Here is a 24,805-nt window from a genome sequence, read left to right on the forward strand (position 1 = left end):
AAATCTGTGGTGGCCTGAGCATTCACACTTCTCTTTGCTGACTTCACAGACGTCAGCTATTTAGTCACAAGCCCTCGGAATCAATTACTCACCCACTCTGGAGCAGCCCCCTGCGAAACTGGCACGTAGAAATAAAGCACTACACAATTTAAGGATGAGCAAAATCCTAGCAAGGTCTCAGTCCAAAAGGCTGCAATGTGATGGGTGTTATTTTGGGGTAGAGAAACGGTGGAAAGGAGAGCAGAGCAAGTGAGTTGGGAAATAGAAGTGTTAGAAGAAGTTACAAAGGAGAAAGGAGAAGGCTAAGGCACAGTTGAGAACGAGGTGAAGGGATTCATTGACTATATGAGGAACAGAGCCCTGCCATAAATAACAGTCTGGATCTGACACAGGTCAGCAATAATTCAGCTTTTGCTTGTAACACAGGGAAGGCAGAAGAATGTGAGAATATCTCTTCTCTGGTTCTGAAAGGAATTAGGATGCAGCACTGAGGGGTGGAGGCATTACACTCGGGGGTTTCTCTAAATCCTGTATGTTCCTGCAGCAAGAAAACACTTCCTACTGCAACTGTGAGGGGGTGAGATGTGAAACTTCAAAGTAAACAAAGTTAAAAGTCATCGGGGCTGTAGAGCCCAGATGGAAGAGCACCAAAGGCAAGCACTGCCCTGGGGCTGTCCAGGAGCATCCACCGACGGGGCTCTGACTGTGGAATGGGGCTCGTTGGTCATGCTGAAGATTTTTGGCAACAGCACAAATACTTTTGATGAAAGGGAACTTCCTGATGTGTGAAACGCCTGAGATTCTCCCAGGAATGCCAGGTCATTCTGCCAAAGCCCTCCAAACCCACATGAAGAGGACTGAAAGCCAGCAGGCAGAGATGGGGGAAAGTCATTAGTGATGAGGAATCACTGGGCAGCAGAGCTGCTGCCAGCAGAGCCCACCCCCCCAGCCCTGCCCCATACAGTCCAGGCTTTGCTAAGGAGCCAGAAAAATCATGAAATCATTTATTTAAAGGCCTCCCTACCACAAATATCAGCTCTGAAGGGGCTGGGATTAGAGAGGGGCAGAGTCTGTGAGTGACACAGGAATTGATTGAGCATAATTGCAGGAAGAGGTGAGTTATGCAGCACACAATGAACTGCTCGGCGAGATGGACTCCTTCAGACAGTCACTGTAACGCTGCCAAACGCCAGGTCACGCTGCCAGGAACCAGGAATGCAGGTCATGCTCCAGAGCCTGTTTCCCAGAATGTGGGGAGGCTGCAAGAACCCCAGAGTCCTGGTTGTAACTGCAAGGAGCAGGACCCGGGGTGATGCCACAGCATGAGGAGCTGGCATCGCTCCGGCCGGTGCGAGGGAATGGGCACAGCAAAAGGCATCACAGCAGGGTTTGGCAGCAGATAGGACACTGTTTGCATCTCTTTGTTGACCCATAGGTAAACAGAAGAGCAAATGGGGTTAGTAGAAGTGCACAGACAAAAGGAAACCTGAATTTGACAGCTCCTCCCCAGTTCATTTCATTTCTTTCATCCACAAGAGGATTTGGGAGCGACTTAACTGCAGCCTACAAGGAAGAGAGGTCGAAGACTTCTGCTCATTGCTGCTCTGCCCTCACCACTGCCATCCCAAACCTCTCTGCAGCCCTCTGAACATTGCTCACATCTTTATGGCCACCATGGTATCCGATCTAGAGTTAAAGTCAATAGCAATGTCTCCACACTTGCTCCCGAGAACGCGGCAGAGATTACACCCACGGCTTTTGAGGGCCACGTGCATCAAAGCAAGGCAAGGCTGGCTGATTGCACAGAGGGTTGCCTCATGAAGACTCCTCTCTCCAGCTCACACATGGACAACTGATGAGATGCACAACTTCTGTCTGCCGAGTCCTTACACACGTAATGTGACTCGGTCAGTGCCCTGGTACAACTTCCTATTGCAACAAGAATCACAAAACAGATTCGGTTGGAAAGGACCAAGTCCAATCCCTCCCCTCACCCTGCCAAGCCCATCACTAACCCACAGCCCTCAGCACCTCAGCTACATGGCTTTTAAACACCTCCAGGGATGGAGACTCCATCAGAGACTGATTAGCTTGCATCACACCTCTCACTTTAACACTGGAAGGGAGAAAAGGCTCCAAGTCTCCAGTAGCACCAGCATCTCTCTTACCCAGGTAGGTCAGCAGATCATGCAGAGGCAGAAGAACAAGCTCATGGTTAACAGGTCACCTACCAGCCCATCTGCTGGAGACAGCATCTCTGCTAAGCCCGTGTAGACATCTTTCCAGTGCATGGTAGATCCTGTCCTCTGTGCACGTGGTGTGCTGCATTTTAATTCATCTCCTAAAGAGAAAGAAGGAAGAAAGTTAGTGTACAAGGCCTTTAGTTAAGTACAAAGAAGAGAGCATTGCAATGCTTCTAATGCAGTGGAGACAAGATTGCACCTGGTGAAACATCACCCTGTGACCACCTCCTGTTACCCTTGCCAACCCCAAAGCCAGTAAACAATCTCACTCACTGCCATCTTCCCCTCTCCTCCCCCAATCTCTCTCAACCTTGGCAGAGGAAAGGAGGCACACACAACCATGGCCTGATCTTGAGGGGCTGTGGGGCCACAGCACCCTCCCCCTGACCTGCTGCAGGCCTATCTGCCCTCTCACAACTTCTGTCTGCAGGGCAGGTCAAGTCTTGCTCACGTGTCTGTGGCAAGGAGGTAATCTTGGGTTAGCCTCCATTGAAGATAACGCTCCAAAAGGTTACAGCTGCAGCACCTTGCAATGGGCTTGCATGAGGACTAGAATGGCCCAGGCTGGAAGAGATCTCAAAAGATCTTCTGGTCCAACCTGGGAAAAGTTATAGCAGAGCCCAAGCTCCTGCTCGTTGCTTTGGGTGAGGATTGTCCTTGACAGCTCTAGTGTACACCAGCAATGGTCACAAATCCACTCCCAAGTGCCAAACCTGTACCAGAGCCAGGAGAGCACCCAGCCCTAGCACCTTTCTGTCACACAGCCAACATGAAGAAAAGGCCCACGTGTTACTGTGGCAACGCAGGAAAACACAAATGTCAGGCCCAGCAGCCAGGACATTGTGAAGCTGCATCTGTGTGCCTGGCTGCAGCCTCTGCAGAGCACAGCACTGCTCATCCCACCTCTCCTCTGCAGCCCTGGGGGCAAACCTGGCACAGACCATGCTGGGGGCAAACCTGGCACAGACCATGCTGGGGGCAAACCTGGCACAGACCATGCTAGGGGCAAACCTGGCACACACCATGCTGGGGGCAAATCTGGCACACACCATGCTGGGGGCAAACCTGGCACACACCATGCTGGGGGCAAACCTGGCACAGACCATGCTAGGGGCAAACCTGGCAGACCATGCTAGGGGCAAACCTGGCAGACCATGCTGGGGGCAAACCTGGCACAGACCATGCTAGGGGCAAACCTGGCACAGACCATGCTGGGGGCAAACCTGGCACACACCATGCTGAGGGCAAACCTGGCAAACCATGCTGGGGGAAAACCTGGCACAGACCATGCTGGGGGCAAACCTGGCACAGACCATGCTGGGGGCAAACCTGGCAAACCATGCTGGGGGAAAACCTGGCACAGACCATGCTGGGGGCAAACCTGGCACAGACCATGCTAGGGGCAAACCTGGCAAACCATGCTAGGGGCAAACCTGGCACAGACCATGCTGGGGGCAAACCTGGCAAACCATGCTGGGGGCAAACCTGGCACAGACCATGCTGGGGCCAAACCTGGCACAGACCATGCTGGGGCCAAACCTGGCACAGACCATGCTAGGGGCAAACCTGGCACAGACCATGCTGGGGGCAAACCTGGCACACACCATGCTGGGGGCAAACCTGGCACACACCATGCTGGGGGCAAATCTGGCAAACCATGCTGGGGGCAAACCTGGCACAGACCATGCTAGGGGCAAACCTGGCACAGACCATGCTGGGGGCAAACCTGGCAAACCATGCTGGGGGCAAACCTGGCACAGACCATGCTGGGGGCAAACCTGGCAAACCATGCTGGGGGAAAACCTGGCAAACCATGCTGGGGGAAAACCTGGCACAGACCATGCTAGGGGCAAACCTGGCACAGACCATGCTGGGGGCAAACCTGGCACAGACCATGCTGGGGGCAAACCTGGCAAACCATGCTGGGGGCAAACCTGGCACAGACCATGCTGGGGGCAAACCTGGCACACACCATGCTGGGGGCAAACCTGGCACAGACCATGCTGGGGGCAAATCTGGCAAACCATGCTGGGGGCAAATCTGGCAAACCATGCTGGGGGCAAACCTGGCACAGACCATGCTGGGGGCAAACCTGGCACACACCATGCTGGGGGCAAACCTGGCACACACCATGCTGGGGGCAAATCTGGCAAACCATGCTGGGGGCAAATCTGGCAAACCATGCTGGGGGCAAACCTGGCACAGACCATGCTGGGGGCAAACCTGGCAAACCATGCTGGGGGCAAACCTGGCACAGACCATGCTGGGGGCAAACCTGGCACAGACCATGCTAGGGGCAAACCTGGCAAACCATGCTAGGGGCAAACCTGGCACAAACCATGCTGGGGGCAAACCTGGCAAATCATGCTGGGGGCAAACCTGGCACAGACCATGCTGGGGGCAAACCTGGCAGACCATGCTGTGGGCAAACCTGGCACAGACCATGCTGGGGGCAAACCTGGCACAGACCATGCTGGGGGCAAACCTGGCAAACCATGCTGGGGGCAAACCTGGCACAGACCATGCTGGGGGCAAACCTGGCACAGACCATGCTGGGGGCAAACCTGGCAAACCATGCTGGGGGCAAACCTGGCACAGAACATGCTGGGGGCAAATCTGGCACAGACCATGCTGGGGGCAAACCTGGCAAACCATGCTGGGGGCAAACCTGGCACAGACCATGCTGGGGCCAAACCTGGCACAGACCATGCTGGGGCCAAACCTGGCACAGACCATGCTAGGGGCAAACCTGGCAAACCATGCTGGGGGCAAACCTGGCAAACCATGCTGGGGGCAAACCTGGCAAACCATGCTGGGGGCAAACCTGGCACAGACCATGCTGGGGGCAAACCTGGCAAACCATGCTGGGGGCAAACCTGGCAAACCATGCTGGGGGCAAACCTGGCACAAACCATGCTGGGGGCAAACCTGGCACAGACCATGCTAGGGGCAAACCTGGCAAACCATGCTAGGGGCAAACCTGGCACAAACCATGCTGGGGGCAAACCTGGCAAATCATGCTGGGGGCAAACCTGGCACAGACCATGCTGGGGGCAAACCTGGCAAATCATGCTGGGGGCAAACCTGGCACAGACCATGCTGGGGGCAAACCTGGCACAGACCATGCTGGGGGCAAACCTGGCACAGACCATGCTGGGGGCAAACCTGGCACAAACCATGCTGGGGGCAAACCTGGCAAACCATGCTGGGGGCAAACCTGGCACAGACCATGCTGGGGGCAAACCTGGCACAGACCATGCTGGGGGCAAACCTGGCAAACCATGCTGGGGGCAAACCTGGCAAACCATGCTGGGGGCAAACCTGGCACAGACCATGCTGGGGGCAAATCTGGCACAGACCATGCTGGGGGCAAACCTGGCAAACCATGCTGGGGGCAAACCTGGCACAGACCATGCTGGGGCCAAACCTGGCACAGACCATGCTAGGGGCAAACCTGGCAAACCATGCTGGGGGCAAACCTGGCAAACCATGCTGGGGGCAAACCTGGCACAGACCATGCTGGGGCCAAACCTGGCACAGAACATGCTGGGGCCAAACCTGGCACAGACCATGCTGGGACCAAACCTGGCACAGACCATGCTGGGGGCAGGGAGGTTTTATCTCACTCGACTCATATGCATGTCTGGGACATATGAAAATCAAAGCGACACTTCCAGGGCCTTTACTTCTCAGATCTGCCCCAACTGTGAGCAGAGATGCCCAGGCACATTCCCTCTCCCCTGCAGTGCTAGCCCTGGCACCTGGAGGGACTCTGGGCCAAGGCCTCTCTCCTCTCCTCTCCCAAGGCACAGAGATGTGTCCATCCTACAGACTCTTTGTCTCTTGAGAGGCAACACAAATGCACAAAAATAACCCATGAAGAAGAAATAAAACCCACCAGTGCTACAAAAGCCAGCAGCCTACAAGGTCTTTGCTTTCATCTTGGACAGCACCTTCCTGTACCTATGCCACATGCTCATGTAGCTCCCAAAGTTAACCCAAAATGCTTGAATCTCTGCTGGTTTGTTCAATGTTTGATGCTCAGTATCCTGCAGTGGCTGTGCCCGTCGCAGCTCCCACCAGCAAAAGCCACTGCCATCTCAGCAGAGGCTCCAGCTGGTCCCCTCTGCCCAGTGCACTCCACACAGACTTAACTCCCAGCAGCTCTCCAAAAGGGCTGAGTACAGCCATGCCCAGCTGCTGGGGCTCCCTGAGAGCAGCACAGCCAGCTCCAGCCCTGCCACTGTGCTGGGCAGGAGCCACCAATCTTTTCACTTTGTTGGCAAAAGCAAACGTAGCAAGGAACCACCAACCTGCCAAATACAAGCTCTATCCTTCACCCCAAAGAGGCTCATGGGCTCCTGCCTCACGTCCTGCAGCCACAGCCTCTTGTTATGATCTTCACCAGGAGTTTTATCCCTCCAGGGTGCGCACACGAGGAACGGCCGAGGAACGCTGCGCCCAGTGCCGAGGGCTGAATGAGAGGGGACTCTGCACCTTAGTCATGACTTGTGGCAAAGGAAAGCAGTGACTAAGAGCTGTGCATGACTCACAAGCATGCTTTACAACACCCAGCTTGCAAAAAAAACCACACTTCCCTGTATGTCAGCTCACATTAGAGCACAGCTGGGTCTCAGGAGGGGAACATCGCCGCACCAGCCCAGCGTCACTTCCCAGTGCCTCTCATATCCCAGCACAGAACAGGCAGGGAGCCTAAGGACACAATCTGACACAGATATTACCATCATTTTCAAACCACAAAGCACAGGCCTTGGGCTGGGGTTTTTTTTTTCCATAGTGTGCTATGGACCACACAAATTAAACCTCTTCTCCCAAGGCACTGCCTAGAGAAGCATTTTTCATGGGACAGGACTCAGTTTATCCACCACAACCAAGCAGGAACTTTTTCAACCTCTTCTGCTGTTTATTCCCCAAACTTTCCCTTCCTTCCCACCCACACTAAGCAAAATGACAAGGCAGGGGACAGTTCTTGAGGACGTAACCAGACTTTCCAAGGAGCTCTGTTAAGCATCTCAACTCTAAGAAAAACAAGTGTTGAAGTCAAGGCTTTTAATAAAGGCTTTGCAATGGTCTGTGAGGGTGTTGAGCAACTCTGGATCTGCCCCTTCATCATCTCCCTCCAGCTGAACTCCCAGCAGCAGAGCTGCTAAACCAAGAGCTGCTTTGGCCAAACTGCAAGGTGCAAGATATTTGGAGCAGATGGAAGGGTCAGTGAATTGCCTGCAGTCACATTTCACAACACAGCCAGGGTGAAGGCTGGGGGCTTTGGGACACCCTCATCACCCAGGCTGGCTGCTGCTCTGCACCTTTCCAAGCAGGCTGCTAAAGATGGGGGTTTCCCTGCCTTTCTCCCCAGGTGACAATAACCTTTCAAGAAAGAGCACAACCAACACCCAGGGAAGAGAGAATGGCTTTGATGGACCAATTGAGACAAAATAGCAGGGAGGATAAGAAGAGACCTGCTGCCATCATATTGTCACAACTCTGAGGGCAGCAGGGCCTGCAAAACAGTGCCTACACATCTGTTGAGCCCCTGTGGGAAGCACCTAGAGATACTGCTCCTGGGGGCAGGAACAGAAAGGACAGCACAGCAGTTGTGGGGTACATCCTCAGGCAACACTGAGTATCACCCTTGGACAAGGCATTAACTGCTTCTCTTCAGAGAGCACATACAGAAAAGGGTGACAAGATTGACTGCACAGTCCCAGCAAGAGCTGAGCAAGACAAACAGAAAAGACTTGATCCCACTACACCTCATTCACATATCAGACCCCAGCCCTACCAAATCAAACCATGGGACTTCAAGCTCTGGATGTTCTCCAAGATGGGACTGGTTTCCCTTCTCCAGTAACTTCACACTTTAAGAGCAGACTCCAAACACCACACAAGCCATGCAGCCATCATTTAAGAGGCAGAGGAGCCAATGTTTGGAGATGTTAAGCCATTTTTAATGCTGTCCCACAGCAATTTGTGGCCCAGCTGGCAACAGAAGGCAAACATTCAGCTCTCCAGGCATGTTCCTTACCCTCCATACCATCCTACTGCCACCTATGGTAACAGCACAGTCAGAAAGGACTGGGATTTTTGCAAGAAGATAGTTAGATCTCACCTAGAGTCCTCATTGCCTCACACCACTCTGGTCCATACAGGTAGCTGACCAGCTGAGGTAAGCATCTACCATCAGATGTCCCAAGAAACACCTTCCTCTCCCTCTCTCTCCAACACAGGTCTGCAGAGGTGTCAAGAGGAACTTACAGAGACTGAGAGGGGAACTAGGAACCCAGGGACCAGAACCACACACAACAGGGTGCAAGGAGGTGAGTGGCTCACAGACAGTTGCAGGATGAGGCAGGCAGAGAGCACAGCTTGCTCTTGTTAATGTCACATCACACTGGCAACACGATGGCACTGTGGGTGGGCGACCACAGCAACAGTGGTAACTTCAGCCCTCTGGTTTGAAGAATTCCAAGTCCTGCAGGAAATCAATTTGCCTTGAGTCTTGGCCCAGTTTTTGACAGCCAGCTAACAATTAGCAACATCACAGGCATGGGGCAAAGCTGAACCTACTCCTTCAGAAGGCCTGATTGACCAAAGGGAACCTGACAATTTTAGCACAAGACAAAGCAAAGTAGTGATTAAAGTGAGTGAGGAAAGGCACAGCCCACCAAAGCTTGGTTTGGAACCTGCCTTAAGAGTACTTGTGAAATTGTGCCAGCATGGGTGCAAGATCTGTGGAGAACTGCCATCTGAGCTGGCTCCAATCATCTGTCACAGCCAAAAAGGTGGACAGATGCCCTACAATACATCATCAAACAGCCAAACGTTTATCCCTTGGGAGAAAGCAGGGATTTGCTGGTCGTTATTTTTCCATTTTCACTTCTTGTCCTGCTTTGAGACACAAGGGCTGCAAAAACCCCAAAGCTCTCAAAGAATTTATGAGAAAAACCCAACAATGACGACAAATCTTTTTTCCTGCTGGGCTGTGCAGCCCAAGGGAGCTCCCAGGAGCTCTCAGGGAGCCCTCAGAATGTCACAGCTCCAGGACAGGGGCTTTCCACTCCTCTGGGACAGACTGGGCTTCCCCTGCTTGCCTTCACCACCCTGCTATGGCTTTTCTCCTGCTCAGTATGACAGCAAAGGAGAACATTTTGACTCCTTCATGCTCAACATGAGGCTGTTCCAGGAGCAGAAGGTCCCTCTGCACAAAACAGCCAAGCTGAGGAGATGACTGAGGCCATTAGCAGTGCCCACAGGGTCAGGACAGGGAACATGGGTTACAGGGGCTTTTCTACTAGGAAAAAACTTGCGGACCTTAACTTGCATTAAGGTCCACAAGTCCTGTCTTCAACATCCAAAGGACTTCTCTGATCTCCTCCTGCAGTGGTGGAGACCAGGACAAAAATCAGTAGATGGGAACAGAAGGGAAGAGTTCCAAAACCAAGTCTGCAGTTGGAGTTCCCAAATCAAGCAGTGAAGGGAATGAGATCATCCCTCCTGGGACACTGGCCACCTCAGACCCAACCCTGCCCCCTCATCCCAGGCAAGTGCATCGTGATGCCCTGGGGAGGCATCATCCCAGACAGCACCCTGCCCTGCTCTAATGCTCTCCTTCCAAGAGACAAAACCCAGGCAGCCACGTGAGCAGCTCAACTTTCCCTTCCATGATACCAAATCCCAGCAACTCCTTGAGATGCCTGTGGACAGAAAGGACCTGCCTCGAAGTCCTCAACCTCCCCAGAGGGGACCTTGTAGTAGGGAAGCAAGGCACTGCTCCACCAGCACCAAGGAAGGCTCCTGGGTACCTTCACAGCAGGATAAAGCCCTTTCCTGCCCTAATCGTTCTGAGGCTGCTGGCTGAGCATCCTGGGCAGGAAACAGGAGAGGAAAAACAAGTCCCTTTGCCCATGGGATCAGCTCATGAACACTCTGTCCAGGTTTGATAGCAATCACAGCAGGCAGAGGGACATGGACTGCCTCACAGAGGTGTTAACTCATAGGTTAGTGTGAGCAGGGAGCTCAGCACTTGGCTTGCTGCTTCAGTAGGGCTTAGAGAAAAGAGCTGGAAGCCTGACTAGGCTAAAGAAAAAGGAGCTTGGGCTTATGCTAATGGATTCTAACCAGAGCTTTTCTTCAGGGCAAGATCCTCCTACAAGCACCACAGCATGGTTGTCACTTTCCTTGAGCTGCACCTCAGTTTCTGCCTCCTCCATTTCACTCTCAAAGGGGACAGTGGGCAACATGCAGCATGAGAGCTTGGGGAGACACATCCCCACGGCAGCCAAGGAGCTGGACACGCAGCTGTGCCACACAGGGGAACAAGTGCATGCACAGCACCTGCTCTCCCAGTTCAAGTGCCTGCTTTTCTTAGATTTCTTCTGTAATCTTGGGTTTTAACCATGCTTAGCTTGCAAGGTTTTACTGCCTCCTCTACACCCCATATGGGAGCTAAAGATAGAAACTCAGAGGCAAGAGAGGGGGCAGCTGGAGGAAGTCTTTGTAGAAATTAAGGCAATGAGGGGAGGAACTTGCACTTCTAAGCTTCTAACTTCAGCCTTCATGTGTTTACTACTCAAGCATGTGCTCTGCAGAAAGCAGGGAGGAGAAGGCGTGAAGGTGTTGGTTCAAAGCACACAAAGGCAAAAGATCCAAGAGGCAATGGGTTTGACAAACATCCTTTCAGAGTGCTCACAAAGGAGCACAGGCCATCCAAACACCCCAGCACCACACAACTTCCTTACAGGGTCTCAGGTTCCTGTCCTGCTGAGCAAAGATGAAAGTTGCTCTTATCCCAAGCAGTAAGAGCACGCTGAGCTGTGGCAGGGAGCATGAGTGAGTGAGAAAGGACATCAGGACAGGACCATCCAGCACAGGGCTGGAAAGGCAGGCAAAGGGGTGAACAAATGCAACTGGGGCCAGTGCAGTGAATATTTGTGGCCATCGGGGTACCTGTGAATGAACTAGAGCAGAAACAGTTCCAAGCATCAGTGCAGGCTCAGGGGTTTCGTGGTGGGGATCCACACTACAAGCATGGAGGAAGCAACATGTGCCAAGAACTCACCCAGACAGAAAGGCACAGAGTGAGGCACTCATGATGAAGACATCAAGACCAAAGAGCTTCTTCAGAAGACCAATATCACCAACTGGGCATCAGTTTGAACAAGCAACATAGGAAAGCATTTGGCTTCCAGGACTTGCAGGGGGTCTGGGAGGGGTTCAGCAATCCCATGGATACACAAAACTCCAGCCAGAAATGAGCCCCTCAGTTCAGCACTGGCAAACTCCACGTCCAAGATACCCAGTTTCAGCGATGCTTCTCTGCTGGGAAGGATGGGACTGTCAGCTGGGACATTCAAGTGATGCAAACTATTTTTTGAACTGCTCTGGAAGGCAAATTTCCCACAGCAAATAGATGTTTACCCTGGGACAGCTGGAGCAGCACACATAGAAAGTCTTAATGTAACAGACGAGCAATAAGCTGTCACACATGGACTGGCCATCTTAAAACTGCTGTGGGATGTGCACCTAATGCAGGATCCTGTGAAAACTGCAGGACTCAGAAGTGAAATGGTAAAGAGAGCTTTAGACAGTGACTTCATCTTAAAGTGGAAGATAAAACTCATGGCACAAGAAGAAAACCTTCTTCTGGAGTAAAATCTTGTGCCTGCAAGGTAGTGGTGTGAAAGGACATCACAGGAATGGTGCAGGTCATCCCTAAATGCTACCAGCAGGGAATGAAGATCTGATTTATTAGTGGTAAATGCTGTCTCAGGAAAATGAGAGGTATCAGCCTGGCAGCTCCCCTGAGTTAAAGATCTTCAGCACACAGCAGCACTGTGGGACTGAGTCCTCCTCAAGCTGTGTGGCAATGTTGTTGTCTTGATGAGCTGCAAAGCCTCATTTACATCAGAAAACGTGAGAACTGGAAAGCTTACTAAGAGGCAGAGATCACTCCTCACCGTGCCTGAGAACAGGGCTGAATGAGAGACTCCCACCACAGAGCAGGGAAAGCACCTAACGTTCAAAGAGCAGTTTCGGAGTCCTTTTGATATCAAAGAGTACCTACAGGAGGTAACAGAAAAGGGTCAATGCAGCCCCTTCCAGGGGTTTATGGAGAATTTCATCTCATCAAACTGCTAAATGCAGACACCTCTCTGTGAACTGCTTACCTGGGGCTGCTCATCTTGTGCTGAGGGGTATCTAAGACAGTCACTTGTGCCCTGCCAGGTCATGCCTGTCCCCTCCACTGAATGCAAAGTGATGCAGTCACCCAGCTCATGGCTGCACAGAGCTGGACCAGATGAGCTCAGTCATCGATTAGATCCCACTTATAGGTGGAAAACAGTCGAAATTAATTCACAATACATATTCACAAAAGAAACAAAGCCATGGGGAGAGTCAGTGGTGACTATCCCATAGTCCACAGTCAGGGCACAGTGAGCATCACCTTGTAGCACACTGTACAACAGTCTGAAAGCAAAATCTCACATCTCTCAGGCTGCTGACATAGACACAGCATAGCAGGCTGCAGCAGAAAACATCTGTGGCCAGAGGTGAAAGGTCTCCAGCTTAGAAAAGAGCTTAAAAATCTACTGCAACCAAAGGATGGAGCATTGTCCAAACTGGGGATGAGAAAAAAGCCATCCAAGAGAGGCAGAAATAAGGGCAAGTGCTCTGCCAGCTTCTGGGCAGCAATTTTGTGTCTAATACTTTGCCTGCAACAGCAAATCCAGTGAGAAATCACACCTAAGGTGTCACATAACAGCTAAAACCAGGAGATACAGAGCACTGTGTGCCCTAGGGCTGTGCTGCCAGGCAAAGCTGCAGGCAGGGGAACCAAGGGGAGTTAGAAATGACAAACCCTGACAGGGACTCTCCCTAACACAGGTCTGACTTTTTATTGCTCAGCATGACTTTCCCAGCCTCACATCACAATGTCCACAGATGGTGGACTCGGTGACCTTAAAGGTCTTTTCCAACCAAAATGATTCTCTGACACCCCAGGGCTTTGCTCTTGGGGAAGGGTGAAGATGCTGAAGGGGGAACACAGCAAGGCAGGAGCATGACCTGGGGGAGGGTGAGGAAGGGAGAGGGGAACAGAACCACCACCAACCTCTGTGTGAGACCTCAGAGCCCATAGTGCTGGGCATCACACAGCCCTGAGCAACAGCACCAAAGGAAACAGAGAGACACAAGACCCTGTGCACAGAGAGCGGGATGGATGGCTGTGGGCATGGGAAGTGGGTCCTCAGGGCACAGGTCTGCACAGCCACCACAGCACCTCTGTGCAGAGCTACAGGAGCAGGAGATGGTCAAGATGCTGAGGAGACTTCTGAAGAAAGGCTGTGGGACCTGGGGCTGTTCAGCCTGGAGAGGAGAAGGCTGAGAGGACCTCATTAATACTTACAAGTATTTAATAGGGGGATGTCAAGAGAACGAGGCGACACTTTTCTCTGCAGCATCCAGTGACAAGACAAGGAGTAACAGACAAGTTGGAACACAGAAAGTTCTCCTTAAACACAAGGAGCAAGTCCTTTGGTGCTGAGGTGAGGGAGCCCTGGCCCAGGCTGCCCAGGGAGGGTGTGGAGGCTCCTTCTCAGGAGGTTTCCAACCCCACCTGGACACGTTGCTGTGCCCCTGATGGAGGGGAATATGCTTTAGCAGGGGCTGGGGCTGGATGAGCTCTGCAGGGCCCTTCCAACCCCACCATTCTGTGGCTCTGGGATTCTGTGAGACACTCTCAGAGTGGCTGGGGTAAATATTTTGAGTGTCAGGCAAAGTGGGACAGCTGGGGTTTGGGCTGTAGATCCCACAGTGCCGGCGCTTTGCAGCGGTAATCACAAGTGGTTTATCATCTCAGCTCCCTCTGGTACAGCCTTGCTCTGCTCAGTTGGCACCAAGGACCCCCAGCTCAGGGGATCAGAAGAGAAAGCCAACAGGAAGTTGAGAAATGCCTAAAACACACTCCACACAAACACCTCCATCCAAGCCCTTCACATAGCTGCAAATGGGACTTATTTAACAGGATTTCCCAAATCCCATCCCCTGGATTACCTGCATCAGCAGCCAGAGCTCAGGCCTCATGCTTCCAAGAGAAACACACTGTCAACTCCAGAAAATAAACCCAAGAGATGCAAACAAGCACCAACTCCAAACAGCAACTGCTTTTTGCTTTGGTGACTCAGAGACAAAATGAATCAAGATTAAAAGTGTCATAAGCAGGGTCACCCTAAGCAATAAGATTGAGCCTCTCCTAGTTTTCCCCTAATACAGCTGTTGCTGGTGTCTCTCTTCTACCTGCTTGTTCTCAACATTAGAAACTCCATCTCTTGAGCCTCCCACCTCTCTGTTACAAGGGAAATTACCATTGCCAGTGGCTTTTAAACATCCTGGGCGAAAGGACACTGCTTTCTATCTGAAACCTCTGGGGTGCTGCCATGCTCCCCTTCAACCTCTGCCCCCCACCCCAAAAAAGGGCTAAGAAAAGAGAAATACAGAAAAGCAGTGTAGCAGGTCAGTCTGCCTGCACCAAAGACACAAAGGATACTGCAGACTTGTATTTCACTGTCCTTTTTCAACCTAAGACCCAGGATTTGGCTGGGACATGGAAAAACTTGCTGGAAACCAAAGAGAAAGAGCTTCTCTCCAACAGAGCAGACTCTAGATCAGGGCTGTCCAACTCCTTGGGCCATTTGATTTTTGCTTCTTTGCTGAAAAGCAATCAGCACATGACAGATGTGGCAGCCTTGTCCAGCTACAGCTAACAGTACCATCTTCTGCCCTGGGATGATGGTTTGACAGCATCAGGACTCACACTGCTTGCTGGCAGCCAGCTAGAAAGAAGCCTATAGATGCTCCAGGTGTTGGGTACCAGTGCCAAGGATGCAGTGTCAGCACGTGGGGTGGCCTTGGGGACACTGGGGACAGCCCCAGTGATAACATAGCTGATGCTTTAGCATCAAGTTGTTGGATGGGCCTGCAATGAAAGGGAGAAGTTAAAACACAAAATGTGGCTGTGCAAGAAGCTCAGCAAAAACTAACAAGATCATCAGAGAAATGGTTTTGAGGAAAGGCAATTCCTCAGGGCTGGATTTCAGCAGAATGCATCTTCTGGGAGGTGCACGAGGCCAGCAGTGGAAGGGGGAGTCTCGAGAACTCAGAACAAAACCCTTGGACTCATCATTTCGAAACAGTGTTTGTGCTCATCTGACTGTGATTCAAAAAGTAAAAACTGAGCCAGAAAAAAAGAGAAACTTCTCGTTTCTGATGAAATGACACCTTTTCCTTCACTTACCAGTGTTTAGGGTCACTTTGCAATGAGTAAGCCCCCACCAAGTCAACTCTCCCTCAGACCGGCACCTCGCCACTAGGAACACCAGTCCCCAGGCCAGTGCTTGCCACCAAAGGTGCCTTGGTCCTGGCTCACTCTCTTTTAGTGTCCCCAGGGCAGCTGTAACCCTGAGCCCTGCCCATCCTCCTGCACCTCAAGAGCTCACCAGCCACTGCCACTCAGTTCTTCACCCGCTGCGGGTGAAGCCTGTGGCTGCCTCGGAGCTGGGGAAAGGCACCATGGCACAGGCAGGAGACATCTCACCCCAGTAGTGAACCTGGGGCATCCTGGCTGAGCATGCTCAGGGGAGGAGAGCTGGCTGCTCAGCTCACAGCCTGACAACATATTTTATGAATGGAAAAGCTTTTCAATTGTTTCCCAGCTGGAAAGAGCCGAGGGGAACACGGGGCTCCCCCGAGCCCCGCCGCTGACTTGCCAGATGGCTGTGGGCAGGAAGGAGCTCAGCTCAGCAGCACCAGAGTATTGTTTATCTTCTGGTTCCTGTTTTTAGTTTTGCCTCTGTTTTCTTTCTTTGTTCTAAAATTGGGTTGCAATGGTGATACCTGCTCTGAGTGACACGGGCATCGCTTTGAAGTTACAACCAGCCCAACGTTTCGTGCTGTTGAATTTTCTTACCTAATAAAAGAACAGAGGCCCCAACCCCAAAGCAAACCATGACCACATTAACCCCCACACCCTTTGTTTTTAGGCTGAACTGGAGCAGAGCTTAACAGCACTCAGGAGGCCCCAGTATGAAGGCACAACCCGTGCATGTCCTCCCAAATCTAGGGCTGTCAGCAGGGACGTGTCTCCTGGGATGACGCAGGGCTGCCACCAGCTCTCCATGCTGGAAAACCAGTCCAAGTGATGATGGGATTTGTCACCAGCATCTATTTGGGAGCAGGGAGTTGATCAGCAAACTGTTATTCCAGTGTGTCCTCACTGCAAAAAGTAATTCAAGGGGCGTCACTGGAGCTGACTCAGAGCCTGCTGCTGCTGGGCACCCAAATCCTCCTGTGGTCCCACTTGCCAGGGTTTCCTCCACATCTCAAGCATGAGGCAGATGTGAATGGATTTCATCAGGAGGATGCTGCTAGACAAGACCTCTTACTCGTGTCCATCGTGGGCTCATCACCAGGGTCCTTCTCTCACCAAGAGAAAAAGGACAATGAGTGGTCAAAGAGCTGGCCCAGGGGCAGCTTGGGCATTTGATGCTCTTTGGGTTTGGGTCACACAAGGCCAGAAAAAGCCCTTTGGTCCCCAGAAACAGTGGCAACCCTGAAGGACATGGGGACACTGAAACAACAGGCTCCCCATTGCTTCCCCTGCATTCACATCACGGTCCTGACACCCCTGAGCCAGGCCTGCCCCATTCCCCTCCCCAGGGGTCACAGAGGAGGGCTGGAGCTGTTTGGGGTGTTCAGGGCAGGTTCAGCATGGGGTGAGTCTGATTGCACCCTGCAACAGCTCTCAGCTACTGAAAGAACAAGTCCTTGCAGCCCCAAGCCACAAGCACAGATAGGAGTGTGACACTCCAGCTCACACACACACACATCTTGGTGCTTGCTGAGGAGGTGTCAGGCTACAATAAGCTGTATTTCTAGCAAACCAGGACTAAGGCCCCCAAAAACATGACTGCCTCTTTTCCATGCAGTCCTTGCCTGGCTCTGTAGAGCCTGTGGCTCCCCCATTTTCATCCTGAACCCTCACAGTATGGGTGCCAGGTTCAAACTTCTACACTCCAATCATTCTTTCCTCCATGCCCAGTGGTCACAGAATGGTGCTGGAAGGTGGAAGGGCCCTGCAGAGCTCATCCAGCCCAACTCCCTGCTCCAGCAGGTTCCCTCCCTCAGGGGCACAGCAACGTGTCCAGGGGGGGTTGGAAACCTCCTGAGAAGGAGCCTCCACACCCTCCCTGGGCAGCCTGGGCCAGGGCTCTCCCACTCTTACAAGTAAAGTAGCTTTTCCTTAGGTTTAACTGGGACCTTTTGTGTTCCAGCTTATGTCCATCACCCCTTGTCCTGTCCCTGGACACTATCCTGCCATTCTCCTGACATCCACCCTTTAGGTACTCATAAATATTGATGAGGTCTCCCCTCAGCTGTTTCTTTCTAGACCAAACAGCCCCAGGTCTCATGTCCCCATAGCCCTGCTCACTCTTGGAGCAGCCTCAGATTAGAACCCCAAGAACGGGTGTGGGTTTGGGGAGGGCCCCTCTGATGGGACATTGGACACATCCCATTTGATTAGAGAGAGAGCTGCAGAAAGGGAAAACAGCTCCAATGCCTGCAGAGCTTTGAGAGTTTAAAACATTTACAGCTTCCAGCCCTACAGAGCCCTTGAGAAACCACAGCCCTAAGGCTGAAACACTTGATCCCCAAAGCCCAGATTAAGAGCAGCCACCCCTAGGTACCACAATCTTTGGGAATCATTCACCTCCCCATTCCCTCAGCACACTGAGCATGTTATTCAATGCCCTTATCCTCAACTCACTCCTCTGAGGAGGAAAAGCACACTGCTGTCTCTGCAGTGATGGGGAACTGAGGCTGATGGGGAAAGGCAAAGTGATATTGCCCAGATCACCCAGGAAGACCATGGCAGGACAAGAGTCACACCAGTATCCCAACAACATCTTAAACCCACAGAATTTCACCCTCAGAGCTGTTATAAAATCCAATTACCATATTTATTCTGTGCTTTCTTGGCTCTTCCATCCTTTGCCTTTCATCTGCAACACTTACAGCTCAGGTCACACTTCAATTTACCTGCTCACTCGGGGACTGTTTCTTCTGAGAAGTGCCTAGATGGTCTCTTTTGAAAATACTTCTTGTTTTAAAAGAAGCAGCACAGCTTCAGGAAAGTGAGGCCACACTGCTCTGCAGACACAGGGCTTGGGAGGCTCAGAGCAGCTCTCCTGGACTGGCAGCAACCCCTTCCCTCTTACCTCCAGGGAGATCTCAGGTTGTTTCTTTGCTTTTAACTTCAAAATGTTAACTGCAAGTAACTGTGAGGTTTTTCTGACAGACAGAGTTTGTGTCTCACATCTGCCAGCTCCCCCCCTCACCCCCCAAGAGGGATCAAAAGACTCAGACAACTCCCCAGGCCACCTCCCTGAGAAGCCCACCTCCCTTTGGGTATATGCTCCTCTCTCCAAATTAACTGGGGAGGTGTAAAGACTTTGTCTAATTAGCTACTCTGACCTCCCCCTGCCTTTAGCAGAAAGGCCAATTAGCAGGCAATTTGCCTCTAGCAGCAGTGGGTCCTTGGTAGATAAACAATTGCTGCTCTTCTGGGTGGGCAGCTCTCAAGTGGGTTAAGTGTGAATTGCTTTTGGTCACAGCTTTCTGACATTTTGCAGCTATTTCTGCCCTCCTCCAGCAGCTCTTTGCCTAGAAAACTCCTTCCAGTAATTGCTGAGATTGTTTGCATAAGCCCCACATCACTGTCTGGTTTGCCAAGGGACAATCCAGCCCAATCTGAAATGAGTTAGTAGACAGGGCAAGGAGATGAGACACTGCAGGTAGCATCCCTGGCTGGTTTTGCCTGTGGCCACCCTCTGATTCCCTACAGCTGGAAGCCAAGTGGTGCCAGGAGATGCAACATCAAGGCCAGTCCTTTCCTGGAGGCAGCAATGCCTGACAGCACAAGCAGCCTCTTTGGGTCTCTGGTGAAGCTGGCACCAATCCTGGCTTTTTAAATAGTGCCAGATATCCTACTCCCTTCAGAGCCTTTAAATAGCTGTCTTCCATTGGACCTGACACAGTGAAAGTTAAAGCAGTTTGTCCCTTCAGGAAGCTTCTGCTGAAAGCACTGACCTCCCCTCCACAAGCACAGGCTTTGCAGCACTTCACCCCTCTACTCCCAGGCAGTGACAGGGGATGCAATGACCAGGAAGGTAGGACCAGATCCTCTCACATCCCACACCATCAACTGATGGGGCAGATCATGTCTGGGGCAGCCGTGGGTCTGCACTGAGCCTCATCCTCCTGGCTGTGCATCCCCTTCCATCCCAGACACTGCAAATCCACCTGGGACAAACACTCAACAAACCCAGGCAAATAAACTCAAAACCTTCTCCTCTGTGTCTTCATTTATAAGGAAAGCCTTGGCAATCTCGAGGGGCAGGAGACCAAAGCAGAGGCAGCATGGTTGGAAGAGGAAAAGTCAGCAAGACTCATCTCTCAATCTTTGCATCACCCCATCCAATCATGGGCAAGTCATTGAATTGAGTTTTAGATGTTTATACCAACAAAGCACCTCATCACAGAATCCCAGACTGGTGGGGGTGGAAGGGCCCTGCAGAGCTCATCCAGCCCCAGCCCCTGCTACAGCAGGTTCCCTCCATCAGGGGCACAGCAACGTGTCCAGCTGGGGTTGGAAACCTCCTGAGAAGGAGCCTCCACACCCTCCCTGGGCAGCCTGGGCCAGGGCTCCCTCACCTCAGCACCAAAGGACTTGCTCCTCTGTGCCACTGGAGCTTTGTGTGCTCCAGCCTGTGCCTGTGACCCCTTGTCCTGGCACTGGCCACCACACAACAAACACTGGCCCCATCCTCTCCACACCTGCCTTTCAGGTATCTATAAGCTGCTAAGTTCAACATAAGCTCCTATACACAAGGAACTGAAATCCTACCCAGTTTAGCCACTGCCACTCTTTCCCTGGAGACACCCTCCTCCTCCTGTCCCCAGCACAGCCTCAGCCACCCTCACTTTTATCTCTCCACATCCAAGTTGTGCCTCTGTAGACATGACAACAGCAGCACATCAACACCACGAGCCCCCAGCAGCCTCCATGGGCTGCCCCACCATCTCAACCTCTTGGGTCACAACAGATGACAAGACCCCAGTACTCTGCCTCCCTCCCAGACTGCTCAGCACTCCAGCTGAGAGCACAACAGTGTTGTCTGGTGGTTACAAGGGGAAGGGAACCGAAAGCCCACAATAGAAACCAAGAGCAGTGGTGCCATGGCATGGCCAGTGACCTCTCCTTGCCACAGTTTCCACCTCCAAAGCAGAGGCAGTGGCTTCCTTAGCCACTGGCTGCAAAGCAGCAGCAGGTAAAGGTGGAAACATTTCCTTTCCTCCTGTTATCTTCAATCCCATTTATAACCCTGCCAGGCAAAGCTGGAACATGCCCAAAAGCTCACATGGAATACATGAAATACTCATATTCCACAGAGGTTATTTCTAACCCACAAGAACCACTTGCATTGACCAAGATATCCTGCCATGGGCACCTCAAGACAAGAGGTACCCAGGTACTCCTCCTCCAACTTTTGGAGCAGTGAAACAATGACAAGCACTCAGACCTGCTCAGGCAGCAGCAAACTGCAGAAATAGAGCTACACACAAGCAAAACACGTGTTGTCAGAGGCAGTGCACGCAGGGTATTCAACCACTAACTACGAGCACAACTCCCTTGGAGCTCTGGTTTCTTTTTAAAACCCCCCATATTCCACAGAAACAAAATACAGAACTGCCTCAGCCAGACTATGGCAGCAACCACTCAGCTCAGTAAATCTAATTAATGAGCCAGGAAAAGTGTCATTCGTTTGCTAACTACTTCACCCAGGGTTGCCAAATAGACAGATAAAGGATTTAGCTGGGGTCTATTCCAGCCAAAGGAGCTGGGAACCTGGCAGAGATGGCAGGAGATTAGAGAGGGCTGAAAAGAAAGAGAGAGGGAGGGAGAGAGGGAGGGGGGTCAACAAAATAAAAAGGGGATGGGGAGGGGGGAAATCATCAAAATAGATTAGCACTTTCCAAATGCAAGCATGCAAATCAGCTTAGGTTTGGGATAATGCCACTCTTGTGAGTGCCTGGCCACAGGGCTGGTGCCAGACCCACCCGGCAGCCAGAGGGGTCTGGGCAGAGCTGAGCTGTATTTGGGCTCAGGAATCTCACGCCACCAACTGCCTCACAAAAACAGCAGTTTTGTGTTTTTTCCCCTCAGCTTTGTACATTCTCACAGGAAGCCAATTAGGGAGAAAGCTGGGAACAGAGGAAGATTCATAATTGCAATTAAGGCTTCAAAGTACTTATCCCAAGCATGGCCATTAAAATTAGAGCTGGGGAAGGAAAAAAAACCAACCTTTTGAAATCTTGAGCTTTCAGATACCTCCCCCAAGCTGGAGGAGTTTCTCTCCCATAAGAAGACATCACCTGGCAGACAAGGAGCTCACTCTGAATGGGACCCAGGCAGGACCTTTGCCAGGGATGGCAGGAGACACACACTTACCTTCTGCCCTTGGTTTGAAAAGACAGCTCACTCCTGTCTACATGAAACTTTTTTGTGTGTGTGTGAAATAGAGCTTTTTCTTCATCCACCTGATGTTCTCAGCCTTCAGGACCACTCCTAAACCAGTGCAGAGCCGCTGGTGAGGACAGCATGGCTTTGCAGAGCAGCCTGCCTGCTGCCATACGAGATGAAAGCTGCTTGTAACAGTGCCACAGACCACGATCCCTCACACCATCACCAATAAAGACATCCTCAGGAGCTCAGCAGTAATCTAGATACTACAAAACAGTGCCTAAACAGTCCAGATAACAGTGTTTACATCATGGCAGAGGTGCCTGTTTGCCTTCAAACGTGCACCACAACTTACCGTGACACGAACCAGCTGCGCTGAGTGGGAAACCTGGCCCTGCAAACACACCTACAGCAACACTCATGTGAGCTTCACTGCCACAACAGCATGGAGGTGGCTCTTCTGGTTTTGCTTTGACTGTCAAAGACAAGAGCTCCAGGTCAAGGTGGACTACCACCAGGGAGATACTCTCCAAGCTGTTTGTCTTGGCTTGAGATTCACAACCCAACCAAGCAAGTGACACGAGCTGAAACACAGCTTCTCAGACTTAACACCCCAAGACAGGGCAAGCCTGAAAATACTCTCTGATCTGCCCAAATCAAACATGCTTTAGCCCATATCCTGGGCTTGGCCATTTCATTTCACACTACAGCAGAACAGCCCTACACAGAACAGCCTGTGCTACGGCCCTGAGCACGCACACTCAGTGCTCCAACGTGCCCTTGGCAGGGAAAACGGTTGAGAAGAGCCAAGAAGAGAAAAAGTAACTCACCCAAGGAGTCAGGGCAAACCCCTGGTAGAACTGGGAAGAGACCAGAAAAGTCCCACACTAGCTGTAGCTCCAGGCTCACATCTGCTCTGCTCAGCACCCCAGAGCCAACACTCACAGACCCTTCCCTCTTGGCAGCACCTCCTCTCTAGACAACTCCCAACAACAGCTTGTCTTCCAGCCCCTCCCAACCTCACCCTCTTTCTAAACAGACTGAGAACATCAGGATCCAGCAGAGCAAGTGGGGAAGGCACAAAGGCTGCTCTCCTCAGTGGGGATGCACACTCTTCCTTCCACCAGACACACCAAAGCCCCTGCAGCAGCAGCAATGCTTGTGCCCAGCATAGCCTGGAGCAAGGAAGATCTGCTATGGCTGTGTGTGGGGCCCAGGAACCCACAGAGGCAAGGTGACTTACCCTCAGTCATCTTCATCCACAGCATCTGCTTTCCCTCACGTGCACACACCTACTTTTCCCCGTGGCCTCACACAGCCCATCACTGCCCCTATGCCACAACTCAGCCGTTGTCAGGGACTCTGCAGGTGAGGCTCAGGGTCTACTGCAGGACTGGCCCTGTGACCTTAGGAAGTCATTTGTGTGTCTGGAAATGTATTTGCTCTAGGTATTTTTTGCATAAGCTACTTTCCCTGTGGTGTTTTTGACCTGCCACTGAGCACATAGGACTCGGTAATCAAATGAGGTCAAAGAAAATTCCAGACAAAACCCCAGCAGCTGCTGCCATGGACAGGCAAAACCCTGAACAAGCACAGCCTGGGCTTGGATGATGGCTTTTCCTCTCCAGCAGCACAAGACAAGCCATCACAGAAAAGCAAGGTCAGTCCTGTGGGATCAATGTGCCACGAGCAGGGCTGACATCTGAGACAACACACGGGCAGGCAATGACCCCGACTGGGAGTTCCCAAGGGTAGAAGAACTGGAGAAGGGAACTCTCCAGAGCCAAGACTGCAGAGCTTACAGCCCACCCATCCTCTGCCTCTCACTATACACTGAATAGACTTCCTGTGTGAAGGGGAAGCCACAAGCCACGGGGTTGACTTCATCCACACAAACACACCCCCCTGGCCATCAGCCGGAGCCGAGGGCTCTGCCCAGGACTCGCCCAGCGAGATGGTTTCCAACAGCAACCTGCAGTTCTGCATTTTTGACAAGAGATCTTCTTTCTTCACCTTCCCTCACACGCTGGGGCCGAAAGGAGAAGTGCTGTGGAGCCAGGGGGGAAGTTGTGCCACCGTTTCCTATTCTGGATGATGATTTCACTCTCCTGCCACATCCGAGAGCCACACGTGGCACCCGCCACACCGCACAAGCAAGCTGCGGCGCTGCCAACGTGCAAAGGGCTCTGCTTTGGGCTCAGCAGTTCCAGGAAACCCAACAGTCAGGTTGAAGAAAATACAGAAACAAAGACCACACACACAAATGATCTAGTCAGAAATAACCCTGCTGTCCCTCATCACTGGTGAGGCCAGGAGATACCAGCGCAGGGCACAGGACTCGGTGACAGAGAGGCTGGGGAAGGAAAGACACGTGCAAGCAGCAGGCCAGGTCCAAGCAAGGACTTTCTGTGCTCCCCTAAAGGATGACAGACACAGTGAGGTTGGGTTCAAGCACTCCAGAGGTCCTCTGTTCTTGTTTGAAGGGGTCATAGTTCCCTTGGCCCCTTCCCACAGCCACACAGCATTGACTTGTGGTGGGTGAGGAGCTGATCCAAACAGCCAAGAGATCTGCTCCTCCCTTCACGTTCATGGAGCTAGACTTTTCCCACCTTGATGCTGAAGGAACAGCTACATACCAACCCATCGCTGACAAACATCTGAAGGACTCCTTCCATCATTTATCACCAGAGTTTGCCCCCATTTGCTCAGTGTGGGCAAAGGGGAAAGGTCTTACACTCCCCTCAAGCAGCTTGGGTCCATCTTCCAGTCTGAATGACAGATTCAAGCATCACTCCACACGTACAAAGCCTTCCTTACAGCCATAATAGCTTGAGTTTCTGCTGATACCAATGGAAATATCTTCCCCATTTAGAAGGTAAAACATCCTGCCTCCCTTCCCCAAGGGAGCTGGATAAGTCCCATTACCAGAAGCTTTCTACAGCACAGCTAAAGAGTGAATCAGGTC

At 52.0% G+C, this 24,805-nt stretch overlaps 1 protein-coding gene across 7 annotated transcripts in view; it reads right to left on the reverse strand.

Annotated features, from left to right (window-relative positions):
* Positions 1 to 24,805, reverse strand: part of PIK3R5 (phosphoinositide-3-kinase regulatory subunit 5) — a 68,528-nt gene that overhangs the window by 27,837 nt on the left and 15,886 nt on the right. For 5 of the 7 annotated variants that reach the window (XM_062011101.1, XM_062011099.1, XM_062011097.1 and 2 more), the window contains exon 2: positions 2,232 to 2,341. In XM_062011101.1, the coding sequence (XP_061867085.1) occupies positions 2,232 to 2,328 (97 nt within the window). In that variant the 5' untranslated portion in view covers positions 2,329 to 2,341. Of the gene's footprint in view, positions 1 to 2,231; positions 2,342 to 15,075; positions 15,112 to 24,805 lie in introns of those variants that run through there. The other 2 variants (XM_062011098.1, XM_062011100.1) reach the window with 2 other exon arrangements.

This window comes from Colius striatus, chromosome 18, assembly GCF_028858725.1.
Source record: "Colius striatus isolate bColStr4 chromosome 18, bColStr4.1.hap1, whole genome shotgun sequence".
In the NCBI taxonomy this organism is placed as follows: domain Eukaryota; kingdom Metazoa; phylum Chordata; class Aves; order Coliiformes; family Coliidae; genus Colius; species Colius striatus.